This window comes from Pseudorasbora parva, chromosome 12 (genome assembly GCF_024679245.1).
Source record: "Pseudorasbora parva isolate DD20220531a chromosome 12, ASM2467924v1, whole genome shotgun sequence".
Classification (NCBI taxonomy): domain Eukaryota; kingdom Metazoa; phylum Chordata; class Actinopteri; order Cypriniformes; family Gobionidae; genus Pseudorasbora; species Pseudorasbora parva.
In genome coordinates this window covers 9,203,560-9,230,464 of record NC_090183.1, presented here as the reverse complement: position 1 = coordinate 9,230,464, position 26,905 = coordinate 9,203,560, and the positions used below count along the sequence as shown (strand labels likewise).

Sequence of the window (26,905 nt, the reverse complement as noted above, 5' to 3'; positions counted from 1 at the left end):
CCAACACAAGCACACCTCATTTTGCTGAATGAGGTGCTGATTAGGTGATCACCTGAACCCAATCTTATGTAATAAGGAAAAGTATTTAAAAAAAAAACTTCTGTTATCACTATCCTCTTGCAGTAGGACCAGCTGGATGGCAAAAACAGTGCTAATAGTACCTCAAAAGTAATTGGAATCAAAAAATAATTATTGATCATCAAAAAAAAGTTGAAAAGGAAAGTTTTGAGTGAGGAAAAGAAGGGTTCAATTCTGGATTTACTGGCAGAGGGATAAAGTAAAAGGCAGCTGGGGTGAAGTGCACGGCGAGCACGGTTCGAAACAGGCTCCTAGGGGCAGGGCTGAAGTCGTGCAAAGCTAGAAAAAAGCCCTTCTTCAATGAGAAGCAAAGGAGAGCCAGGCTGAGGTTTCTATAGACCATAAGGATTGGACTGTAGAGGACTGGAGTACGGTCATCTTCTCGGATGAGTCAATTTTCAGCTTTGTCCAACACCTGGTCGTCTAATGGTTAGACGGAGGCCTAAAGCCACAGTGTCTCGCACCCACTGTGTAATTTGGTGGAGGATCGTGATGATCTAGGGGTGCTGGAGCAAGACTGGAATCGGACATATTTTTCTTTGTGAAAGACACATGAATCAAACCACGTACAAGGTTGTCCTGGAAGAAAACTTGCTTCTAACAATGTTCCCCAACTCTGAGGACTGTTTTTTCCAGCAGGACAATGCTCCATGCCACACAGTCAGGTCAATCAAGGTGTGGATGGAGGACCACCAGACCCTGTCATGGCCAGCCTAATCTCCAGACCTGAACCCCATTGAAAACCTCTGGAATGTGATCAAGAGGAAGATGGATGTCACAAGCCATCAAACAATTTCGAGCTGCGTGAATTTTTGCACCAGGAGTGGCATAAAGTCACCCAACATCAATGAAAAAGACTGATGGAGGACATGCCAAGACGCATGAAAGCTGAGATTCAAAATCAGGGTTATTCCACCAAATATTAATATCTTTTTTTACTCTTCCTACATTAAAACATTAGTATGGTGTTGTTTAAAAATGAATATTAACTTTCTTTTTTCCCCATTATTCGAGGTCTGACAACACGGCATATTTTTTGTTATTTTGACCAGTTATTGCTTTTGGCAAATAAATGCTCTAAATTGCAATATTTTTATTTGGAATTTGGGAAAATTATTGTCAGTAGTTTATAGAATAAAAGAAAAATGTTAATTTTACCCAAACATACCTATAAATAGTAAAACCAGAGAAACTGATCATTTTGCATTGGTCTCTTAATTTTTTCCAAAGCTATATCCTATGTATGTATGTACGTATGTACGTATGTATGTATGTATGTATGTATGTATGTATGTATGTATGTATGTATGTACACACACACACACACACAAACTTAAGGTCTAAAATGCTAAATCAATTAAAATTTATATGAATAAAAAAGGACAGCTTTAAAAAACAAGCAGCTTTATCATATTTGTAGTAGAAATTCTGGTGAAAATATACAGTATGACCATATATTGTGGTTCTTAAATAGGTCCAAACATTATCAAGAATGTCACATAATTTGATGTACCAGTTATAGTCATATCACAAACAATGCATGACAAGTTTAATGTTAAAAATGGGGTCAGAGGTTTGTTCAAATCCATAAATCCACATTTGAGTGAAAATTCATGGTGGATGCTAAGGCAAGACTGTTACTGAGTGGTAATTAAAAAAGCTGAAGACATATTTCCTTGAAGGAAGTTTTGAAAGAATTCAGGCACGTGATTTATAAAATGTTCACACAATATCCATTTCACACAAGTTGTTTAGTATTTCCTTTATTTTATAAAAACTTCAGGGCTTTACAAAAACAGCTTCAGAAATCCCAGTAAATCTCACCTCACACTTTATAAATATTGTAAATGTGACTCTCACAGGGGAAATCTCAGTATGATCTGTTGTTTCACTTAGAGGAGGCAGTGGTAAATCCCTCCTACCGATGGTAAATCCTGCCATTTATGGACATTTATGCAGTACCCTGAATCTTCCTAATTACAATGCAGTATCGTTCATCGTGCTTGATATTAGCCGTATATTCAGAAATCAGCCCTACTGCTAACAGGACAGTGTAATAGTCTGCTCTGGATCAAATAACGCTTTTTTTGCACTGAAACATTCCACACATGGGTGCAACAATCTTTTAAAATATTCAGATCATTCTTTACAGTTTAAACTTCAAATGACAACTGTTGGAAATTGATTTTACTAGCTATGTCTCTCGATATTTGACCTTGGACCAGCTGTGACCCCATCTAACCCCACTCTACCGTACCGTGCTGCCCTCCACTAATCGCTGTCGTCGTCAGACCAGCCAAATTCATCCATGGTGATGGCCATGTTCAGTTTGCGTCCCTCGCGGACACTGCAGGACTTGGAGGAATTCTTCTTTGCTTGCATGTTCAACTGCATCCCTGATTGGCGGACGAGGTTACCGCTGGGAATGTTCATATCCAGGTCAAACACGTCCCCGAATCCTAGCATGAGCTTCTGTAGGCTGGCCTGGCCCAGATCCCCGTTATTGCAGCTGGATGAAATCTGACAGCTGATTTCTGAGCTATTGCTCTCCTCCATGTGAGACTCATAGAAGGACTCGGCACTGAGAGTGGCCGCCAAGGGGGAAATATGTGAAAACAGCTGCAAAAAGAACATGAAGTCGATCTAAAGTTTGTAGACAGTCATCAGAATTAGAGGTGAAAATGTACTTGAACACTTAAATTTAGGTTAATGGGATACTGCAGTGCTCCTATTCTTTCAGATGTATGAATTTCCATATTTTTTCCATGAAAATGATTAAAAAAAAATACTTTTAGAGATGCTAGAGAGAGATGCTGACCCACAAACAGTATTTCTAGCTGAAGAAATACTTTAGAACAGATAATATGATATTAATAAAATAAAAGGCCATTTAAAAGAGTAACATTTTCTTAGGGAGTACACTGTCATGACACTCCTAAGTACATCCTAAGTACATTCATAAAAATCTTTTGTCATGCTTTAAAGTAGTACACTTAACTAATTGTGACTAACATAATAAAGCACATCTACATTAAGATATTATAATTTTAACTGTAATGTGGTATACATTATTACTTTTAAAGTTAATATATTTTAAATATACTAAATTACAACTCCATCATTACTGTGCAACTACAAATATATAGAAGTAATAATACAATTTCATTTATTGTACTTAAGTGGGTCAAAAAACACTAGAAAGTCTAACACTTTTTTCTTTAATTTAAATAAACCCTGAGGTCCAATGACAAGCATGTGCAATATGTGTATATATATATATATATATATATATATATGACCCTGGACCACAAAACCAGTCATAAGGGTCAGTTGTGAGAAATTGAGATTTATACATCATCTGAAAGCTGAATTAATAAGCTTTTTATTGATGTATGTGATAGAATAGGACAATATTTGAATATTTAGCTGATATAAAAATTATAGAAAATCTAGAATCTGACGGTGCAAAGAAATCTAAACATTGAGAAAATAACCTTTAAAGTTGTCCAAATGAAGTCCTTAGCCCTCCATATTACTACTAATAATCATATATTATATTTATATCTTCATGGACCATGATCTTTACTCAATATCCTAATGATTTTTGCCATAAAAGAAAAATCTATATTTTGACACATACAATGTATTGTTGGCTATTGCTAAAAATTTACCCGAGCAATTTATGACTGGTTTTATGGTCCAGGGTCGTATACATTATATATATACATATATATATATATCCTATCTTTTAAAAAATATGCTGAAGTAAACTTCTCTCTCACAAGGGCCCAATAATGTATTATGCAGGTTTTCACTCTGCACATACTCAAATGATCTATCTATCTATTATCTATCTATCACATCTATCACACAACGACGATGTCAGCATACTACAACTTACTACAGCATACTAAAACTCTGCATTGTATGTGAGGTATCCTATAAAACTCTTGATAAATTCTTATCCTATAAAATCATAGTGCGTCATTTCTTCTTTCCCCTATATCAGATTAACATGCGAAGACAAATAAGTACTTCATTTGTGGATATGAAAGTATAAACACTGTGACACTATTAAACCAGCAACTATGGCCCAGTCAACAGAGTTTTGGATCTGTTTGTCTGTCCAATCACAGAAAAGGTGAGTTTGTGAATCCACATGATCATTTTTGTATTCAATATCCACTTGTTATTGCCCACAAGTGTCATCAAACAGAATTGTAATATAATAATGGTAATTATGACCTTCTGAATTGCAATATTATGCAGAAGTATGGTTGCAGAATGAGTAGTTATTTTGAAGACAGAATGGTGAAGACTTACAGGAGTGCAGGATCGGGACCTTTCCATGAGTCTGTTTTCCCACTCTGTCAGTCTTCTTTCCCTTTCCGCCAGCTCTTGCTCCTTACAGCTCAACTCCCTCTCCAGCTGCTTCAAGCGTTCCAGCGTCTCCTCTATCTCACACCTTACAGAGAGAAGGGAATACCCATAATCATTTTGTCATTAAACCAAATGACTATTGTCTGCAATTTTTATCTGTGCCAGCAGGTGGTACTGTATGCTAAACAATCAAACCCCCCACACAAAGTGTCTATTTATAAACAGGTATGTGAAGGAAAGCCAGAATCAACCCCCCCCCCCCCCTCCTCTGCCCTGAAAAGCCATATCAGCCCCTGCCAAAACCTCTCCACACACACTCTCAAAACCTTCCTCCTGCTAGAATTGATTTCTCTACCACTCTCATGAGGAGTGTTTCCAGAATGTCTCACCCTCCCTCTTCCTCCCCACTTCTCCTCCTCGCTCTTTTTCCATTCCTCTCAGTTCATTTCTCCCTTCATGCACTGCAGCTCAGCTGAAGTCCAGCACTCATTGTGTTTGTTTCCTCCATTTGTGTCTTTGCTCTTACAACTCGTACCTCTAAAGAAACAAAACCTAGTCTACTGGTCTAGTCTAATTATATAACCTAGTCTAGTTCTACTTACAAAAGTTTAAAAGCAGGTGTTAAGTTCAATACAAGTTTCAATTCACAGAAAACATTTCAATAATTATATATGCTTCATATTTCTTATTTTAAACTCTCCAAGATACCTCTTAAGTGTATATTTGAAGTACTTTAATGAACATACACACATTTTATACGTTTTTATAAATCAATGGATGAGTTGAAATAATTTTCTTCAGTAATTTCACATTGTTCATGGCTCTCATACGAATTCAAATTGGGATCTTCACTTAAGCTTTAGCTGTTTTATATTTTTGCAGGTTATGTAAAATTTGCTATTGATTATTATATATGCCCAAAGTGTACACTTTTTACAGTTAGGTTATGCGTCCATGTGAAACTTTTTTGAAATAAACCAATTATTCAAATATTAATTATATATATGTGTGTGTGTGTGTGTGTGTGTGTGTGTGTGTGTGTGTGTGTGTGTTTTAATTAAACACTGGACTGCACGTACCTCCACTCTGCTTTGTTATGTAAGAAGGAGTTGCACTGGTCCGGCAGTTTGCTGTCATTTTTCATGGTCTCTAGGGTGCTCAAGATCTGTTTGAACTGTGGCCTTTCCTGGAAATGACAGAGAAAATGTATTATGGTCATTCTTTAATTAGCAGAATGCCTTCAAACTTATTATAAACTCATCCTGTCTATAATAAATGCGTAAGTCTAGATCTTAAAGAGGACCTATCATGCATTTTGTTACATTCAACTTTAGTGTGTAATGTTGCTGTTCGAGCAGGAACTAATGTCTGCAAAGTTACAAAGCACAAAGGGAGTTTTTCTCTATATCAGTGCGTGCCATTTCTGAACTCCCTGATATGCCTCCATTGCATCTAGAGTTTTCTTCTAGGAATGAACACGTCACAATATTCCTCAGTTAAATAAATCCTGCCCAAGGCATATGCAAAATAAAGTGGTGAAGCCTGGATGAGTTGCCATGGTTGAGTTATGGTACTGGGCGTGACATTTCCAAAATGGTTGACCAATCACAACACACTGATCCAGACAACCAATTTAAGCACATTGCACTTTTCAGAAGGAAGGAACTAGAGACAGGAACTAAACAGAGCATTACTGACAGACTGAACAGATAGGTGCTGCAACAACAGGAAATATGTGAAAAATAATGTTTTTTGAACATTCAAGCATAAAAACCTATTCCAAAAACAAAATCAAGACTTTGTAAAAGGACATAACATAGCACTTTATGGCCTGTTCACACTCAATAATGTAAATAAATTGTATAAACTTAATTAAACTTTATTAAACATAAAATACCATTAAACAGTTTACATAGAATCCAATTATGAATTTAATGGGTTAGTTCACCCAAAAATAAAAATGCTGTCATTAATTACTCACCCTCATGTTGTTCCGAACCCGTGAGACCTTCGTTCATCTTTGGAACACAAATGAAGATATTTTTGATGAAATCCCAGAGCTCTCTGACACCTCTATAGACAGCAATGTAATTAACACTTTCAAGGTCCAGAAAGGTAGTAAAAACATTGTTAAAATAGTCCATTTGACTCCAGTAGTTCAGCCTTCATTTTTTTAAATTTTAATCTCAAAATTGTTGAACAAAGTTGATGTTTTTGTTTTATTTTTGTGCACAAAAATATTCTTGTCGCTTCATAAAATTAAGGTTGAACCACTGGAGTCACATGGACGATTTTAACTATGTTTTTACTATCTTTCTAGACCTTAAAAGTGTTAATTACATTGCTGTCTATGGAGGGGTCAGAGAGCTCTCGGATTTCATCAAAAATATCTTAAAGGAGTGATGAATTGAGAAATCAGCTTTCCCTTGAGCTATTAATATATAAAAGGTCATTATAATATAATATTTTCCTGTACGTTTCAGAGCTGAAAACTTCCTTGTTAGTCAAAGAAAAGCTTTTATAGACACCAGGCCCAGAAAATGATCATGTGCTTCATTCTTATGTCATCGCGCGACGAAACAATGCTTCTGCAGAAGATATTGTGGAAGAACACAGTCGCTGCATAAGCTTCCCTCAGAGCCTAACATTAGGAATGTGTGATATTTCATTTATTTTTAATGAAGTTCCAGCTCATGTGGGAAAGAACGTTTGTGTGTTCGCTTCATTTCACTCCGGAATCGTTTTTTAACCAAGTCTCAGATGCTGGATTTGCAGACACAATGGCCCTCATTTATCAAAAGTGCGTACACCAAATTTCCAGCGTACACCTTGCGTACACCCAAACCCACGGTGACTTTGAGATTTATCAATATGGACGTTGGCGTACGGCACGCTCAAATCCTACGCCAGCTCAGGAGGTGGTGTACGCACGTTTGAGTTAGTGGGAAAATACGCAGAAAAACAATTCCTAACACCACAAAACGCACTGACAAGATATGTTATATGACACACTGTTAAAAACCACAACAACAACATTCAGTGTTTATTTTTGTGCAACATGAACGTCAATGTTTAATTTGTGTGACTTTACCAAAGCGTTTGATTTGTAGGCATATGTAGCCTATTCCTCCAGTCGCGAGCCTGTGCGCTTTATCTGACGTTTCAGGCCCGCCTGGCCCGGCAGCTGCGCACAGACTGGGACTAAAATAATTCAGACTGACAAAATAATAAAAATGACCTTCTTCTTTTAAATAATAATAAAATCAATAAAAACGACATTCTTCTTCTAAATAACAAGCGTCATTAAGAATAATAATCATAATAATAATAATAAGAATCTAACAAATTGTCATATAATTATTAATGTGAATGAATCTTACTCCACATCACACATCATCACTATTGTACACCCCAATACATGTGCCGTGATACGAAATTAAATGCTAATTGTTTCAAAACGTGCTGTAAAATAATGCATTGTGATGGTAATTTATCATCCAAACAGCTATTTAAACTGCTGGAGTGCACTTATCAACCTCAACACTATTAACAGTACTCGTTATTTGTGTCCATATTTTGTTTGTGTAGGTGCCTTTAATCCCACTCGTTAAACTCCCAAATAAAACAATTTCGTTTTTTTTTTTCAACTTCCCTGGTGATCTCGATGGGCGCGTCTCAATCATCTCAATAGTCCACTAGTCAGGGAGTCAGCCCATTGACTTATGTCCTAGTCAGTGCCCTGACTAGTGGACTAGTGAGATGATTTTGCGCGCCCGATCTCCACGTCGGAGAAGTTTCGCCTCTTTGCCGTCTTCTGTTTGTCCATGGCGTAAAATGAGGGCGTGGGGGAGGCGGAGACTTGAATATATAGGGGCGTGTTATTCTAATGACGATCGTTTTCAGCCGCCGCATTTATCAATGGCAAGTATTGCGTACACCTAGATTGCAGAGGTGCGCACAGCTTCATAAATCAGGCGGTGAGAGGAGTGTAAGCATAATCTTACGCCAACATATACACCAGTTTCTACGCAAGATTGATAAATGAGGGCCAATGTGCCTGTGCCTTCTATATTGGATCCGACAGGAATGGTGCAACAAACTTATGTGAGTAAAACGTCTTTTTTATATATAATAGTAGTCCCGAAGCGGTGTGTTTTCAAGACAGGCTATAGTGTAATTTATATATAATAGTAGTCCCGAAGCGGTGTGTTTTCAAGACAGGCTATAGTGTAATAATATTCCTTTCTTGATCTGGGTGCGTGCATACGTGTGTGTATGTTCACGCTTATATCCACCGATCATACGGGCCATGTAATACAGAAATAATATTCCAATCAATTGCGGATGGATGAGAAATAAATCATTGTGTTTTTTAGATATAGATGTTTACGAGCCCTGTTCGAGAATCATCCCGGTTGCCACTTTCAAATCAACTCCTCCCTCATGTGAGCTGAACTGACAGGGCAGCTGAAGCTCATTAAATATGCAAATCTTATCCAATCCTAGCCGTGGGCGTTTACTTCTAAGTCTCCAGCGCAGCACGCCCATCAAAAGACAGTGTTCAGAAGAGAGCCTCAAAACCAGTGTAAAAATAGCCTAATACGTATTAGTTATGATGTTTTTGAATGTAAAAACCACACGGACATCATTAGTTAATCTCAGACAACAGTATCAAAAAATAAACACCTTTAATTTGTGTCCCAAAGATGAACAAAGGTCTTATGGGTTTGGAACGACATGAGAGTGAGACATTAATTAATTTTAGGTGAACTATCCCTTTATCCTTTCCTTGAAAGAAATACACTAATTCTCCACTCTCTGAAAACATAAAATAAAAACTTGCCTGATTTTTGCAGTATGTTATTTTAGAATTGATGTAAAGATGTTCTGAAACATGCAGTTTTATTTTGAAATCTTGATTCGTAGCAAAAATCCTTAATTTGCACAGATGTTCCTCATTTATAAGTTTCTTATGATAAAAGCTGAATGACTAAATGCAAACAGTTTATAGGGTTTTAGTGCTCCTGAGCATCATATGTACAGAATTTCGGCACTGTCCCACCAAGTACCTTGGGTTCTGCAATCCAGCAACTTCTCATCAGGTCTGCAAAGCTGGCAGGGCAGCTGCTGGGAATGGTCGGCCTCTGGAACACATAACCCGCACAAATACCACAGACACATGCACACACATTAGAATCCATTTCAAAAACCCATTATAGCATCCATTACATAAAATTCTAATTTTAGCACGAGTCCTGCTTAAGCTCCCAACACAACTGCCGCAAAGCGCTCCTCTGGGCTAAGTTTACATCACAACTCAAATGAAGCGTATATATCTCCATGTTCAAAGAGTCTGACATATCATAACCAGCATATAAGGATTAACAAAGAGCTTTTACATGGACGCTGTTTACACTGCTAAGTGACAAAATTGAGTTCTCACTCAAGATAATGGAACTTTAAGAGCATGTGAGGAGAGACGATGTAATGGAGACTTTTCCCATTTGATAAGCCACACATGTAGGAATGTAATACTGTTCAGGAGGCTTGTCCAATAGAAGAGCAGCTCTAGTAAACATATTGCACACAGTATTATTTTGGACAAACTGCATTAGCACACCACATAATCATGAGCCCACAGGAGAATGGAAACTGTTTCTTTCCTCTGGGAATTTAACGTAAACCAAAATATCTTTTCATCCATCGTTTGACCTCTCCCACTCCCCTTTGCCAACATTTTCTCTTATAAGTACTTGCTCCCTTCCTCTGTCTCAGGCGGGGATGTTTATCTAAAAAAGATTTCCTGACTGTCCCCCACAGCACTAAAACCACTGTGGTCTAATCCGATCTTTAGCTGATGGCATCACGGCAGAACTGCAATATATCTTAACTCTCCGTAAAGTGTGCTAGTGCTCAATAAAAGTTGTAGGGGTTCTCATACACACACAGAGCGAAACCTTTAGATCAGTTTGCTATAAATGGAATCCATGATCATATTGTTCCATTACCCACAGGATGAACTTAAAAAATATAACAGCTCCTAAACGTTATCATTAGATATGATTTAGATGCAACGTCTGAAAACTTAATCAGCGCAATTAATCTTCTACACACAAATGAAGATTTTTAACTCCAACCGTTGGTCGTATAATGCATGTCAATGGGGTCTAAAGCGAATTAGACCATATTGACATGCATTATACGAGCAACGGTTGGACTTAAAAACCTTCATTTGTGTTCTACTGAAGAAAAAACACATCTACATCTTGGATGCCCTGGGGGTAAGCAGATAAACATCACATTTTATTTTTTGGATCAACTATCCCTTTAATTTTGCTTCTGACATACAAACCCGATTCCAAAAAAGTTGGGACACTGTACAAATTGTGAATAAAAAAAGGAATGCAATAATTTACAAATCTTATAAACTTGTATTTTATTCACAATAGAATATAGATAACATCAAAATGTTGAACGTGAGACATTTTTAAATGTCATACCAAATATTGGCTCATTTTAGATTTCATGAGAGCTAACCATTCCAAAAAAGTTGGGACAGGTAGCAATAAGAGGCCGGAAAAGTTAAATGTACATATAAGGAACAGCTGGAGGACCAACTGCAACTTATTAGGTCAATTGGCAACATGATTGGGTATAAAAAGAGCTTCTCAGAGTGGCAGTGTCTCTCAGAAGTTAAGATGGGCAGAGGATCACCAATTTCCCCAATGCTGCGGCGAAAAATAGTGGAGCAATATCAGAAAGGATTTTCTCAGAGAAAATTTGCAAAGAATTTGAAGTTATCATCATCTACATTGCATAATATCATCGAAAGATTCAGAGAATCTGGAACAATCTCTGTGTGTAAGGGTCAGGGCGGCAAAACCATACTGGATACCTGTGATCTGCAGGCCTTTAGACGGCACTGCATCACATACAGGAATGCTACTGTAATGGAAATCACAACATGGGCTCAGGAATACTTGCCATTCGCCGTTGCCGGCTAAAACTCTATAGGTCAAAAAAGAAGCCATAACTAAACATCCTCCAGAAGCGCAGGTGTTTTCTCTGGGCCAAGGCTTATATAAAATGGACTGTGGCAAAGTGGAAAACTGTTCTGTGGTCAGACAAATCAAAATTTAAAGTTATTTTTGGAAAACTGTGATGCCATGCATTGGCATTAGATTTCAAAGCTTAAGGTTCAAATAAACAGAACTTTCTGAATCTGAAATCACATAAGATTCATTTGGACTGATGGAAATTAGTGCAATGTAAACAGTTAGTGAGAGAATTATTCATTTTAAATATACTATAAATTCATTTAGTACTAAAAAATATTGCTTAAAGTAGTTCAGTCTAATTAAGGTGGACTATTTTGTACAATATGCATTTACATAAATAATTACATGCAGTGTGCTAATGACAAATTCAAGGGAATTTGACTGAAAAACTGTTTACTGACAAAGTAATGTTCACTTCGGAGCACATCCTGTGTTTTAAATGGATCTGAGAGTACCACATTCATATTTGTAGTTGAAAGCAAGATCAAATCAGGCAAAATGTGATAAATTAAAAAGCAAGGGGGTGTGTGAAATTCTGGAAATCTGATTCCATGTAGGCCTGTTTATGAGGTTCCAATCTAGTTAGGATGCAGCTGTCTATATAGGACAGAGGGCAGTTCACTAGGTATTGGAACAAAGCCAAGGAAAGAGTCTTCCAGGACATCAACAATGTATAACATGAACATATATCCAAAGGAGAAATAACACACTTTAACAGTAATATAACTACACTAGCATTGTAAACATTCACGTGGTGGTTCTACGGTATTAACATTCTTCTCTTAGGAACACTGAGGGATTGTGGGATACTGTGCAGTACCTCATGTTTTTCCACCACCAACCAGGCCACCTGCAATCCCTCAAAACCTTTAAATGGCACTTCTCTGGTCAGCATCTCCCACAAAACCTGCAAGACCAACCACAAATCAGACAATAAATGTCCATACAACCTGGCATCGCTCTCTGCAAGGAAAAAACAAAACAAAGCTGCCATATTCACCAACACCAACATATATGGGGTGAACAACACTTGGAATGGAGGTTATGCAGACTGTGCTTGAAATAACAATGAATTCAAACATACATAGACACACAGCCTTGTGTAAACATATACGTGCACGAACAATCATTTTTATTACTTTAGACTGATTCTAATCCTAAAATAAAATCCTCTGCATTTTTAGCTAAGCGTTAAAGGACCAGTTTACCCCCAAAATTTAATTCTGTATTCATCTAATCCGAAAACTGTATGATTATCTTTCTTCCATGGAACACAGAAGATACAATGAAAGTGAATGAGGAAACCAACAAAAAAAAATTATCATCCTCTTACAAAGCTGTGGCTTCAGAAGACTTGGAGTATAGAGCACAAGTTATATAGAAGATTTGTGTTTTTTTCTTTTCTTCTCCTTTTCAGCTTTACAACCTGTGACCATTTTATGCTTTCATTATAAATAGAAAAGAGCTACGGTGTAATTAAAAATAATATTTATATATATATTAACTTTATTCTTGTGATGGGAATAGGTAAATTTTCAGCATCATTACTCCAGTCTTCAGTGTCACATGATCCTTCAGAAATGTGCTATTTGCTTATTAATATCAATGTTGAAAACAAATAATATTGTTGTAACTAATAATAAACTAATAATATATGTTGAATATTTTTGTGGAAACCATGACACTTATTTCAGGACTCTTTGATGATTAGGTTAAGGTATCCGTTTAATGAATCCTTGCTGAATATATATATATATTTTTAATAAGGTAATAAAATCTTTAAAATAAATCTTAAATTAACCCAAACTGTAGTGCATGTCAAAATTCTTCAAAAAAATCTCCACTGTGTTAAATAAAGGAAAGAAAGTCACATACAGCAATAATTAAATAACAGAGTTTTCATTGTTGACCTATCCTATTTTATGAACCTTTTTTTCTTTACAGGGACATAAAGCTAAAAAATGAAAATAAAAACAATATATATATAAGTACTGACCACGCCGTATGAGTAGGTGTCACAGGTTTCCGAGACGGGTAGACTCTGGATCACTTCAGGGGCCATCCAAGGGAATGTGCCCACCAGAGACATGTGTGTTGTGTGAGAAACCAACTTAGATGCTCCAAAATCACAGATCTGAGACAGACAAAATTCATTATGCACTGACAGTCACACTGGCATATTTGGGCACAAAAAGACACACATATACACACGCACACGCACACACGCACACGCACAAGCACACACACACACAAATAAAAAAATTGGAAACGCACCTTTAATACATTGTCTGCTGTTAACACAACTAATAGATAGAAAAGAAAATAGTCATGGGTTTGTGATCATCATGTTTTGCTTGTGAAATTGCTCACAGCAGAGCTAAAACTTACCATTTCTTGACTTCAGGTCTCTATGAATGACTTTTACAGGGGCCTCGGCATGTAAATAATGCATTCCTTCAGAGAAACAAATCACAGAATCAGCCATTCGCTCATAGGGAAAATGTGACTGAGCTCATTACATAAACACATATTCATACAGACACATACCTTTAGCAATTTCCATCGCCCAGGTCATTACTTGACCCATATCCATCTCCTCACTGTCAGCACTGGACAAATATTCATATAATGATCCTCTGCTGGCATATTCTACAACACAAACACACAAACCATATACATATTATCACGTGTCAACTAAATGGTGTGGAGCTGATAAATATTGCAGGTAAAAACTAAACAGTTCTATTGTTATAAGGATGCCAAAATGAATACGATCATAAAGTAATGCATAATACAGTTTCACATAAAATGTTGAAATGGTGTTTTGAGAAAAAAGTACATTTTAGATCACATATACAATAAAAGTTTTTTTTCGAAAGAAGACTATTACGCTCACTAAGGCTCAATTTATTTGATTGAAAATAAAGTAAAAATAGTACTATTGTGAAATAGTATTTGTATGTACATATTATTATATTTTATAATGAAATTTGTTTTGTGATGGCAAAGCTGAATTTTCAGCTTTCAGAAATCATTCTAATATGCTGATTTGCTGCTCAAGAAACATTTCTTAATATTATCAGTGTTAAAAACAGTGGTGCTGCTTAATATTGTTGGGGAAATAGTGACACACTTTTTCAGGATTTTTGATGAAAAAAACAAATCTAATTTTATTTTAAATATACATATTTTGTAACATTATAAGTGGCTTTACTGCCACTTTACAATCTTTTCGATGTAATACATTCTTGCTCAATTAAAGTATTAATTTCTTTAAAAGCAAATTCGTACTGACCCCAAACGTTTTTAACGGCACTGTATACAATATTTATAAATGATTTGTTAGTCATGAGCTATGTTCTCAACTACCTATTTTTATGCACACTTTGGGATATTGCATAAAAAACGCTGGATGGAAATGGCATGATGTGCATAAATTCCACAAAGCGTCTCACACAACTGCGTTCACAAACACCAGGCATCTGAAAGCAAGACAGCGTTTAATGCATATTTTGTGCACACTCTGAGGCGCAGGTTATAATGTAGGAAGAAAGAGCCACAGTGACTTACCTGATTGCAAAAATGTATATTATTACACTATATTGCCAAAAGTTTTGGAACCCTTCTCTAAATAATTAAAATTATGCGTTCCGATCACTTCCATGGCCACAGGTGTATAAAACCAAGCACCTAGGCATGCAGACGCTTCTACAAACATTTGTGAAATAATAAGTTGCTCTCAGGGGCTCAGTGAATTCAAGCATGGTACCGTGATTGGTTGCCACCTGTCCATTCATGAAATATCATTACTAAATATTCTACAGTTCAATATTCAACTGTTAGTGGTATTATAACAAGTGGAAGTAATTGGGAACAACAGCAACTCAGCCATTAAGTGGTAGATCACGTAAAAATCACAGAACGGGGTCAGCGCATGCTAAGGCACACAGTTAACAGAAGTCGCCAACTTTCTGCAAAGTCAATAGCTACAGACCTTCAAACTTCATGTGGCCTTAAGATTATTTTAAGATTAGCAAGATTAGCTCAAGAACAGTGTTTAGAGAGCTTCATGGAATGGGTTTCCATGGCCAAGCAGCTGCATCCTAGCCTTACATCACCAAGTGCAATACAAAGCGTCAGATTCATGTGCATGTAAAGGCAGGCGTCCCAAAACATTTGGAAATAAAGTGTATTACAGATATTTTGTGCCAATTTCCCAGATTATTACGATTTTGTTCTCTTGAATACACAGGATGTAAATTCCGCCTTATTCGCTAATGTTTTATTCAATGTTCCAATTTTGTTTAAGTTAAATTGACAACTTCGGATGTTTCATAGCTATTTTTTACCAATTTTACATATAGAGAAGAGACAAGGAATGAGTGAGGCAGGCTGAACAAGCAAAAAAGCTTGTCTCATGTCAAGATGCCAGTCAACACATGAGATCATCTATCACCAACCCTCTACTGAAGTCAAACACAGCTTAGCACACTCAGGGTTTCCCATTTGCACACAAACACACATGGAGCGGATGCTGGCAGCAGGAGTTAGAAGATGACAGCATGCACAAACGTTAGATTTACTGAATACCCAGCTGACCACGCACTCTGAAGAGCCGCTGAAAGACATGCTCTCGAGAAATGATTAGGCCACATAAATCTGCTCATAAGCGTATTTACATCCCGGAAAGACAAAGATCACAATAGGATGTTTAAAAAAATGTCAAGACAACTGTGTAAGCGTGTAAGTGTGTGCTTGTCCTCTTGATGAACTCTCCTCACACCCTGATTACACACACAGCTTTTTACATTCACAACAACATGGCAGTAGGCAGTAGAACATTTTAGGGATATCACACCATCCCTTACAAAGGAATAATCAAAGAAGATTTCTATAATAGCTAATCTATTTCTCTTAATAATAATTAGTTACATTTATATAGCGCTTTTCTAGACACTCAAAGCGCTTTACATATAGAAGGGGGGAATCTCCTCAACTACCACCAATGTGTAGCCTCCACCTGGATGATGGGACGGCAGCCATATTGCGCCAGAACTTCCACCACACACCAGCTGATTGGTGGAGAGGAGACAGAGTGATGAAGCCAATCAGGATATGGGGATTATTAGGCGGCCATGATGGACAGCGGCCAATGGGCAAATTTGGCCAGGATGCAGGGGTTACACCCCTACTCTTTATCGAAGGACATCCTGGGATATTTACTGACCACAGAGAGTCACGACCTTGGTTTAACATCTCATCCGAAGGACGGAGCGCTTGAAATGGAGACGCCTTACAGCTCTTGCCTCTCACAAAAGTTGTAGACAAGATCGCACATTAACAGATAAGACATATACTGATAGTCAAATGTTTGGAATAATTAAGATTTTTTTAAAGAAGTCTCTGAATTTATCTGGTCAAAAATAGAATAGGTTGAAATGCTGTTTCATGCATACTGAGCTTTTTACACTGTTAAAGACTTGGATTCCCATCCTAAACATAGACAACGTTTAAAAAAAATAAGTTGGACGTTTGATGGCGTATTTCTGTGTCAAAAATACTCCTTCCGGTTTCTTACAAGTTTCTGAGTTTTTTTCGAGTACGAGTCCGCTTGACGTCAACGGGTCAGAATGTCCTTGTATGGGCCGTACGGGCTCTTCTCCCGGAAGGGTGCGCGCGAGAGCGACCAGAGCGAGAGCAAATGCACAACGCCCATTAACACTGCTCTCACTGCCGTCTCAGGACTTCACCAAATCAGCAACATCACCAAAGAAGTGTGTTTTTGATGGAGCGGTGATGATAAAGGTTCAAGATCATGCTTTGGAAGCAGGTGCTGAGTAAAACTGTTTCAAATGTCTATATTTTTGGCTATCATCGCCTGAGTAAACATCAGTAAACAACACGATCGTTTCACGAGTTCACACTTACATCAATCAAATAGAGTAAAGATTATGCGTATTTGGCGTGCTGTCCGGGGAAGGCTCCGGGCTCTGAAATTTTGCCCGAACCCAGAGTATCCCCCCCGTGATGAAGATAGTCTAGAACTAGATTGCAGTATATGATTGTTTTGATATTTATAGCAGTTGATTTAAGTAGGTGCGGAGAAGGGGTGGTGATGGGATGCTGAGAAACTGTCAATGACAGGAAGGTAAATCGGCTGTCTATATACACCTCCTATCATTGATTAACTGATTAGTTAAATGTGCTCCTCTTGTGTTCAATTTAGGTTTAATTATCTGAGCCTGCTCCACCTGTGTTTAAATAGATTTAATTGTCTGCACGTGCTTCTCCCGAAATGAGTTTATAAAACTTCAAATAGTTAATTTATCAATGAAGCATGCGATGTAACATATGGCGGGTTTAAATACATTTTTTTAGCTAACCACTATAGGTGTCTGTTAGGTTATTGTAAACCACCCCAAACATAAACCTAGGGGACGTTCACACAAAGCACATTTAAATACACTACTCCATTGTTTTTCTATGTAACACTATAACACAGTCTGACGTGCAAAACCGTTTTGGTTGCTACTGCTAAGGTTTAGTCGCATACAATAGTCCATAAACCGAATCATGTCCTCACAATCCACAAGTAAACAAACGCAAATGTTGACAAGCCACTAAATACAGTAACGTTACATACCACAGAGACAGACGTCCTGCTGTTGTTGCTTCTCCTGTTCAATTTATTTCAGCCTCCGGATCTGAGTCTGGATCATATCTGTATTAGTTGAATCTGATTGATAGCCATGGTTTATTAGGGTAACGTTTTCATCTCCACGCATGACGATGTCAGCTTTCAGAAGCTCTCGTGCAGTAGCTGCGCGCTCGTCATTCTTTAGCTCCGCCCACATGATATGCCTCCAGCGCTCGTTTTTTTTCCGGAAAGACTCGGTACAGCCTATCTTTCTTTTATAAATATAATAAAACTAAAGACTTTTTGGAGATATGAAGGATGCAATACTACTCTATAGGTACTCAAGATTGACATGAGATTGACTGAAACTGAGTGTTTCACCCCCCCCCCCCCCTTTAAAGATCTTACTTACCCCAAACCTTTAAATGGTAACGTATCACGGTTTCCACAAAAATATAAAGCACCACAACATTTTTCAACATTGATTATAATCAGCAGCAAATCAGCATACTAAAATGATTTCTGAAGAATCATGTGACACTGAAGACTGGAGTAATGATGCTAAAATTTAAGCTTTCCGTCAAAGGAATAAATTACATTTTAAAATATATTCAAATAGAAAACACTTTGTTTTTTACACTAAATTGTAACAATATTTCACAATATTACTGTTTTTGATCAAATAAAGGCAGCCTTGGTGATGCTAAAAAAACCAAATTGTCTCATGAGCATTTAAAGCATAACCTTTATTCATGCGGGATGTGAATCAAAAACAGACCAAATTATATTATTACCTGTGACGATGCCATAGTTGGGTGTTTCCAGCATGGCTCCATAAAACTGAATAATATTTTTGTGGCTCAGGACACTCAGAATCTCAGCCTGGATGAGGTGAGGGAAAAAGAAACAGATGTAGAGGTGAAAGTCACCACACTGCGATCAGACACTGAGGCTCAAATGAGTGCTGCATCAATGTCATAAAACTATTTTTTCATTACAGTATGTCGAGGTCAAACATTACACTAGAAATGTGCGTGAACATGGAGCCATTAGCAGTATTGTGGGACATGTCCGCTGGGACTCAAACTGAATGGCATCAGCCAGGAAAGCTGCTAAACCCCAGTAAACAGTGGAACAGACTCTGGCAGTGCTGCTGAGCATGCATTAATACTGACAATAACACACACCGCCTGCAAACCAACATTAAGATGCTACATTTTACACTTACAGTATATCAAATTGGCTTTAGACAAAGAGAAATAGAGAAAGGCGGGGGAGAGATGATGGGGGAAAAAGAGAGACTGTCATGGAAAACTGTAGATCCTTACACTCCCCCTTTCTCATGCCTGACAAACAAGCCTGATGGATAGATTGAAGACAGGAAATGATGTAACAATGGCTTTGACCTATGTATGTTCCGTATACATCATGCTAGAGACACTACACTAGTGGCTGCGGTCTTTAGCGTCCTTGTAGGTGCACCTGCCTGCCATGCCAGAAATGCAGGTTTGAATCCCGCTCGGAGTGGCGTGAGTAGAACTGGAGAAGTTACATTAGCCTGTAAGAAACTCAGTGGATGCAGTAAGTCATCTGGCATTGTTCGCCTACTGTTTCTGGTATAGTAAGTATTCAGACATCCTGCTCATTTGATGTATCGCTTTTTGCATATTTTGTTGCATAGTACGCACATATTCGCTTTCAAATTCAAAGCAAACCGAACTGTGCTTGAACACAATTGCGTTTAGCACTTCAAACGGGCCTGACAACCGTATTCTGATGCAGTGTGAATATAGATGATAATAGACTGTAACTCTCTATACATGTATATTTGATATAACCCACATACATATATTAAACTTATTACAGAATAATTGCTTGATTGTTTATATTGTAACAACATGTGAACTATATTATCGCCTATCTCTAATTTGCTAAATAACTTAACTAAGACATGAAGATATTAAGGTGTCTTAAACATTAACATGATTTTCTTTAAATCTGCTTTGAAAGGATGTGTATTGTGTAAAGCTCTATACAAATACAATTGACTTAATTTGAGCTCAGATAAAAATAATAAGCTAAAATAACAGTAAATGAATCTGAACTGACCTCATCATCAATTTTCAGCAGTTTTTTGACAGCCACTTCTTTGTCCTGTGAGATCCAGTGAGCCCGATAGACGCTCCCAAAACTCCCACCACCGCAGTTCTCATAAAAGCAGATGTCATCAAAGCGGATCTGAACGAAGCTAGCACTGGGGGACGACATCTCATACTGACATTCACTGTGGCTGTAGAAAGAGAGAGAGACAAGCCGATAAAAACATAAATTAAGAAAAAATAAAACTTAAAATACTTTAAAGTCAAAACTATAGACATGAGGCGAGATTTACTAAACAGGGCAAATTAAAGCGTCAGTCAAGTGAAATGAAACAATGAAAGCACAATTCCAACAAAACAAAGCCGAATCATTTGCATAAAGACTAATGCAATCTACCAAAAACAGCACAAATTAAGAGCTGGGTTTAAGATACGAATCGATCGCCAGGCGCATGGTCCCAAAGGGTTGTACTCAGTATCTTAATAAGTCATGGGTGAGTTGGACAAAAAAAAAAGAAAGTATTCTCCCATTGCATTCCCTTTAAAAAACATTTGCCCTTGCACCATGGCGGAGTCGCTATTTACATGGCGGAATTTGCGAGCAGAAAGACTGAACAGAGAGAAATCCTTTTATTTTTCATGTTTAAAACTGTTTGTGTGCTGCTCGTCCCTGTGTGTGTAACAAGCAGTGTACGCATGGTGTGCACCCGCCTATAGGTGCATATTACTAACTTAGCCACTTTTAAAACAAAAAAAAACTGTGCTATTGACTTAAGACCAGGTTTTTGTTGTTCAATGATACAATCGTTTTCAGTTGCCACAAAAATAGCAACACACTAACAATGCCCCTGAACACACCTTGTATTCAGATCAGCACGCCATGGGTAAACAGATGAGGGATTGCATTTGCTATTTAAAAAAGTGGAGCTGGATGTGAAAATGATAACTGCGTCTGGCTGAAATTAGCAAAATCGCTTGGGTCGCGCTTGCCATCGCATTGCACCGGGTGTATGATAGGCCCTATATTACTTAGTCTCATTGGTTCTTTTCGCCAGTGTTTCCCAACCGGGGTGCCGTGGCATCTGATGGGAGCAGGGGTGCCGTGTAAAAAAGTGCTGGCACGCACTTGCACCGCGGTTCATCTCACATCTGATGACGCATCTTTAAAATGGGTTGTAACTTGAAAATAATGCTTTATGTACGTTTCTGTTGATGGATACACGTGCTGGCTCCTCAGTGATACACTACACAACAGCGATAATAAAAGAAAAACATGGGCAAAACGGTTTGTCTTGTAAACTGTGTTTAATGCATGCGAGTGCTGCCGTATGTTCGAATATGACCAGTCATTTTCGCCGTCATCACTCCGGCATAGAGCTAGAAGACGCGAATGAGAACTCGTGCACAGTGTAAGAAGATTTATCTCTGTGCACTCATCCGAAAACGCGCAAACGTCTCAGAGTGAGCAACAAATATTGAGTTATATTTCGAGTCTTGTGCTTGATTGGACAAACTCACACAAAAAGTATGGCAACATGTCCATCTTGATGAGTATCCAAGCAGACATAGTCTGTACTCTGAATATGCCTTAAGTTAACTTTATACAGTCGAGAAAGACGAGCATATCCTTGCATTAGGTCTTAAAGGGGCAGTAGCCTTTACTGCTGCCTGTTTAATTAAAAAAAAAGGATAAGGATATCACTCATTGCTCTTGATTGAATAGCTTGTGTAAGTTTAATAAGGATTACTCTTTAATTTAAACAGTTAAATATGCAGTTATTTTACATTTGATTACTTTATTAAATTTCTCTACCTAAAAACTAATGTTAGACCGACCTAAAAAACCTGAAAAGCATTGTTTATTTTATTAGTATCTTTGCCCAATATTATTTATATGTGTTGCTGCTTATATTTAAGTTATTTGTTCTTATTTTCTTTATTTTTATTCTATATTTTTCCCTGAACATAGCAAAATAGCAAAAACCGAACCATACTGAAACCGTAAAGCTTTAACTCTGATACAAACTGAACCGTGAACAATCTGTGCCATTACACTCCTAGTGTAACGTATGCAAGGGGGTGCCACAAATTCAATAAAAAAAAAAACACATTTTCAAAAGGTGCCATGAAAAAAGGTTGGGAAACACTGCTTTACACCACCTGATGATATATACAACATGGCATTAACTACACAGCACATCTTCTGCAAATCTACAACTACATAGAATTTCAATAGCTGGTTAGCGTTCACTATAGCAGTTTTCCGCTCACTTCGAAAAACGAAAATGAGCACTTCTAAAACCCTCCACCTTTCCCAGCTCCACCTGTTTAGATCCACTATGGGTAATTTTACATTTGTATGCTATTTGTGTTGAGGCAGTATGTCTTACATGCTCACAGTATCAGTGTATGTATTGCAGTAGTAAGTTCCTGTACTTTATACTATAAAACGATAAATAAATACTGCATTATTCCATAAAAATAGGAACTGTCAATTTTGAATTCATGGTGACTTTAAGATATAAACCAACTACAACATGACTTTAGTGTCACCACTATTAGCTTTCAACAACTCTTTTAACCTTTTTTTTTTAAATCTAGAAGTTTGAAGGTTTGAGCTAACACAAAACAACTAGGCTGTGTATCTGACTAATGAGCTGACCAGTTTTTCTGTTGTGATGTGCTGACAGCCTATGTAGTCTCATTAAACCACTTATTTAACCACTTTTGCCTTTTTCAAGACAAGTAAAAAAATGGAGTAAAAATTAATGGAGTATTGCTGGTGTATTTTATGTCGTAGAATAAAATGTGAAAATATTTTGAGCTTGTGTTAACCACAGACTTTATTTCAGGCATTTAAACAAGAACCCATTCAAAAACCCATTGACTTTAGGACGTTAGAGCCAGAAGTACAACAATGCTAACATGCTCACATAACTGCAGAATGACTTGGCATGTATCTGCCTTCAGTCCTTCAGTTTATTCTGCTACATCTGCAAATGGACTCCTGCCACTTTTGTCTACACTATTTTACAGTCTACACTATTTTACAGGTGACTACTGTAATGTTTTGGATTCCGGTTCAGGATTATTAGGGATTTCGGTTTACAAAAAGTAAAAAAACTAAACATCCATCAAATATACCCCAGAAGATTAAGATAATCAAACTTTTTTTTTTTTTTTACTATAATTAATAATCCATAATGTGTTTGTTTGCATTAACAGTGCAGGCATGAAGAACTAGTGAGCCAATAACCTGGATATATACATACAGTATGTGTGTATAATATATATTATATATATATATTATAACTTATATCATGTTGTTCGTCCAGAACTTGCTGTTACAACGCTGAAGTTGGCTTAATAATTTTTCCATGCTTTCCCTCGTCTCTGATAATCTGGCAATGTATAATATATAATATGGCTGGGGGCCACACAGGCTTTCTGTACACTGCTCAGATCATATTCTGCCACCTAGATATGGCTGACGTCATGAGCATTTTTTTTTATATTTCATCATTCGCCAAGCAAAAGTTGCAAGTCTAATTGCTTATAAGCTAAAACTATTATAGAAAGGGTTATTTATAATACCATTAAGGTTCTAAACAGCACTTTCAAACCATGGTTTAATATAAGAATGTATAAAAAGGTTAAATTCAGTAGGGATGGGCCGATATGAACATTTTGGCAGACTGATAGCCCTTTATATTTAAAAGCCGCTAACCGATATATTGGCAGATAAATCTAAATCCAATTTTTTTTTATATATAATTTGAGAGTCTGACTAAAAAAATCTAAAATTTTACCAATTAAAGCATACAGTTATGATGTTCTCATTATAACTTTATGTAGCCTATGACAGACTTGTGCTGCATTTTGAAGTGATTTCAATCATATTTCAACAATTCAAAACCATCACGGCGAACGGTGTGCATCTGAAGTGTCTCAGCTGAAGGTAATAATCCATTATTTATCGGCTTTAATAAATTGGAAACATTATCGTATCGGTCGATAATGATAACATTAAAAATTAACATATATTGGCTGATACCGATATGGTGGCTGATATATCATGTATCCCTAATATTCAGCACCAAAAAGGCTTCTACTACTGTTATACGTTGAAGAACCCAAATTCGTTACTGTTCAGAACCATGTTTTGTTAAGAGTATACCAGCTTTATGCAGTTAACTTAAACAATCCTGTGATGTGACGAAACATTTTTTATTACTGTAGTCTCTCAGTGGGGTTATAAAAGCTTTATGCATGTACAATAATAAGAAAAATGTTGTTTAAAATAATTATACAACCTAATTTAGGATACTGCTTTTACTGCTTTTACTGCTTGAGCAGCCATGTCAACCATTAAGTGTGCTGCAAACATTTGCAGCAAACACCGGTTGAATGTGTCTTTACCCATTTTTCAACGAGTGCACATCTGTGTAGAAATGCATGTTCAGGGAATCAAACTTTCACACCAGCCTCTAAAGTAGTAAACCCTGAGTTTGTTGTAGTCCGTGGAAATGGGGGTCTGGTTTCTTATGCATTACTTGTACATGCGTCACTCTTCCCTGAAATCTATGACCTAACTCAGATTGGTTTCCCCTGTTTAGAGTGAACAAGCTATATACTGCACTATATACTATCACATAGAGAGCGCTTAGTCGCTAAAAACAACCCGCATATCATCACTGTGGCCCGCTGGCTGGCTGTGACATCAGGGGCCAACAGAAGTCAAGTTTGTCACACGTTCGGCTATTCTTAACTAAAAACAGCTCATTCAACACCTCTGCCTTGACTCATTGACAAAAACAACATTCTAATATTTAATAAAGCGTACCACTATTAATTGTGCAAAGAAATAGCAAGGAATATAATACTTCTAACATTAACATAAAACTAATACATTAATTTATAGCATTTTCACATTGTTCTGCGTAAAGCAATTAGTAAATGTTGTTGTTGCTCTTAAGTTTCCCACTTGTAATTCATTACCATTTCATGCTTACTTAATATTACTTTGGAAAAGTTACTTTAGCATAATTCTGGCTACTTTTGGAATAATTTGTGGAGATTTTGGCCAGCAAAAACATAAGTGACAGACATTATGTCACACTCTCCTGAAGTCGTCAAACACGAAATCAGCTGCAGAGTTAAAACTATTTCCAATAATGTTATAATTAGAAACACATACACTGCATAAGTATAATGAGTGTTCTGATTAAAATGTAAAAGCATGCTTTCCTAGTTACCTGTTAGTCGTGTTTTCCGTGCGGTCCGGTGAAACGCGTTGGCCTGTCGCTCTCTGAACAATCCCAGTCATAAAATAATATACGGAGCCTCATTGTCTCGTGTTACTGCATTTCCATAAGAGGACACTGGCTTTGGACCAGTGGACAAATTATGAATCCTACTACGGCAAAGGATTGGCTTATAAATATTAATTACGACAAAAAAGACGTTACGTGGTAATCACATTTCTCCATAAGATCGCCCAGAGCCGTAACCTAATTAATATTCAGGATAACACCCCTGCGCCAATCGTTTATTCGTCAGATTAGCGCCCACCCACTGACACTTCATCCAATGCAGTCACTGGCAGTCGCCATCTTGCGCAATTAATATTCATTAGATGTCTATTCGCCATAGTAGATTTCGTCAGGTCTTTCCTGAGCACAGATAACGGTGTCACAAATTTAATCACAATGACAATAGCGCCTCTACATGGACAGACAGCCAGCGGAAAGGTATAAACAAGAAAAGGTAAAGGGATGAATGAATGAATGAATGAATGTATATACTGTACCTGTAACACTTTACACCAGCCCAGTCAAATGGCAATATGGCAGGGTTTTTCAGTCTTTTAGATGCCACAGACCACCAAATATGATCATCCCTGTGTGAGGGACCCCCATTCTAAAATGTTAGGCATCTGTCCTTGATAAACACTTATTTAATACACAAAAATCTAATATTATAAATCTAAAATTAGTTTCAGTTACATTAATATATATATATATATATATATATATATATATATATATATATATATATATATATATATATATATATATATATATATATATATATATATATATATTGTTCTATTTAATGTAGTAATGCATTGTTATTTAATTTGAATAAATATTTTATTCGTATTAAGATTTTATTTCTTGTATTAATTGTAATCAAATTTATTTAATAGATTAGTAACAAACTACATTTTTGTACTCTTTTATTTATATCTAATTTATTGCTTTACTTGTTTATTTTAATCTAATTATTTATATATATATATATATATATATATATATATATATATGTGTGTGTGTGTGTGTGTGTGTGTGTGTGTGTGTGTGTGTGTGTGTGTGTGTGTGTGTGTATTTCTTTACTTTTTTCTCCCTCTAGACTTTTCCACAGACCCTGTCACTCTCTTGCGGGCCCCCAGACCCCAGTTTGAAAACCCCTGCATTAGAGTATTCATTTTAATGTAGCATTTGAATATACAGTAACTATTGTTCTGTTAAGAATACAATATTAAAATGCTAATTCACAGAAAAAAAGTTTAAAATCCGATATACTCAGTGTTCCTCTAATAAATTAAAGCCAATAAGCTATACTTGTTTTGAAATACACGAGGGAGAATAAAT

At 36.9% G+C, this 26,905-nt stretch overlaps 2 protein-coding genes across 2 annotated transcripts in view; one reads left to right on the top strand and one right to left on the bottom strand.

The window, feature by feature from the left end:
• Positions 1-26,905, top strand: part of hs6st3a (heparan sulfate 6-O-sulfotransferase 3a) — a 292,872-nt gene that overhangs the window by 207,771 nt on the left and 58,196 nt on the right. The window lies entirely within an intron of this gene.
• On the bottom strand, positions 1,814-25,742 carry LOC137093461 (protein kinase Npk). The gene is made up of 12 exons (XM_067458271.1): positions 25,508-25,742; positions 20,263-20,443; positions 18,948-19,035; positions 14,064-14,165; positions 13,905-13,970; positions 13,791-13,819; positions 13,513-13,650; positions 12,337-12,423; positions 9,528-9,602; positions 5,538-5,644; positions 4,402-4,543; positions 1,814-2,697 (listed from the first exon to the last, which is right to left on the bottom strand). The coding sequence occupies exons 1-12, from the start codon at positions 25,576-25,578 to the stop codon at positions 2,350-2,352; spliced, it is 1,434 nt and encodes a 477-aa protein (XP_067314372.1). The 5' UTR covers positions 25,579-25,742; the 3' UTR covers positions 1,814-2,349.

What these genes read in the sequence shown, in the direction of transcription:
- LOC137093461 (XM_067458271.1), bottom strand. Translation starts at nt 25,578, where the DNA reads ATGACTGGGATTGTTCAGAGAGCGACAGGCCAACGCGTTTCACCGGAC. An exon ending in TGCTGAAAATTGATGATGAG is followed by an intron (nt 19,036 to 20,262) that starts GTCAGTTCAGAT and finishes CACCTCATCCAG; the next exon opens with GCTGAGATTCTGAGTGTCCT. An exon ending in AGACCTGAAGTCAAGAAATG is followed by an intron (nt 13,820 to 13,904) that starts GTAAGTTTTAGC and finishes TCTATCTATTAG; the next exon opens with TTGTGTTAACAGCAGACAAT.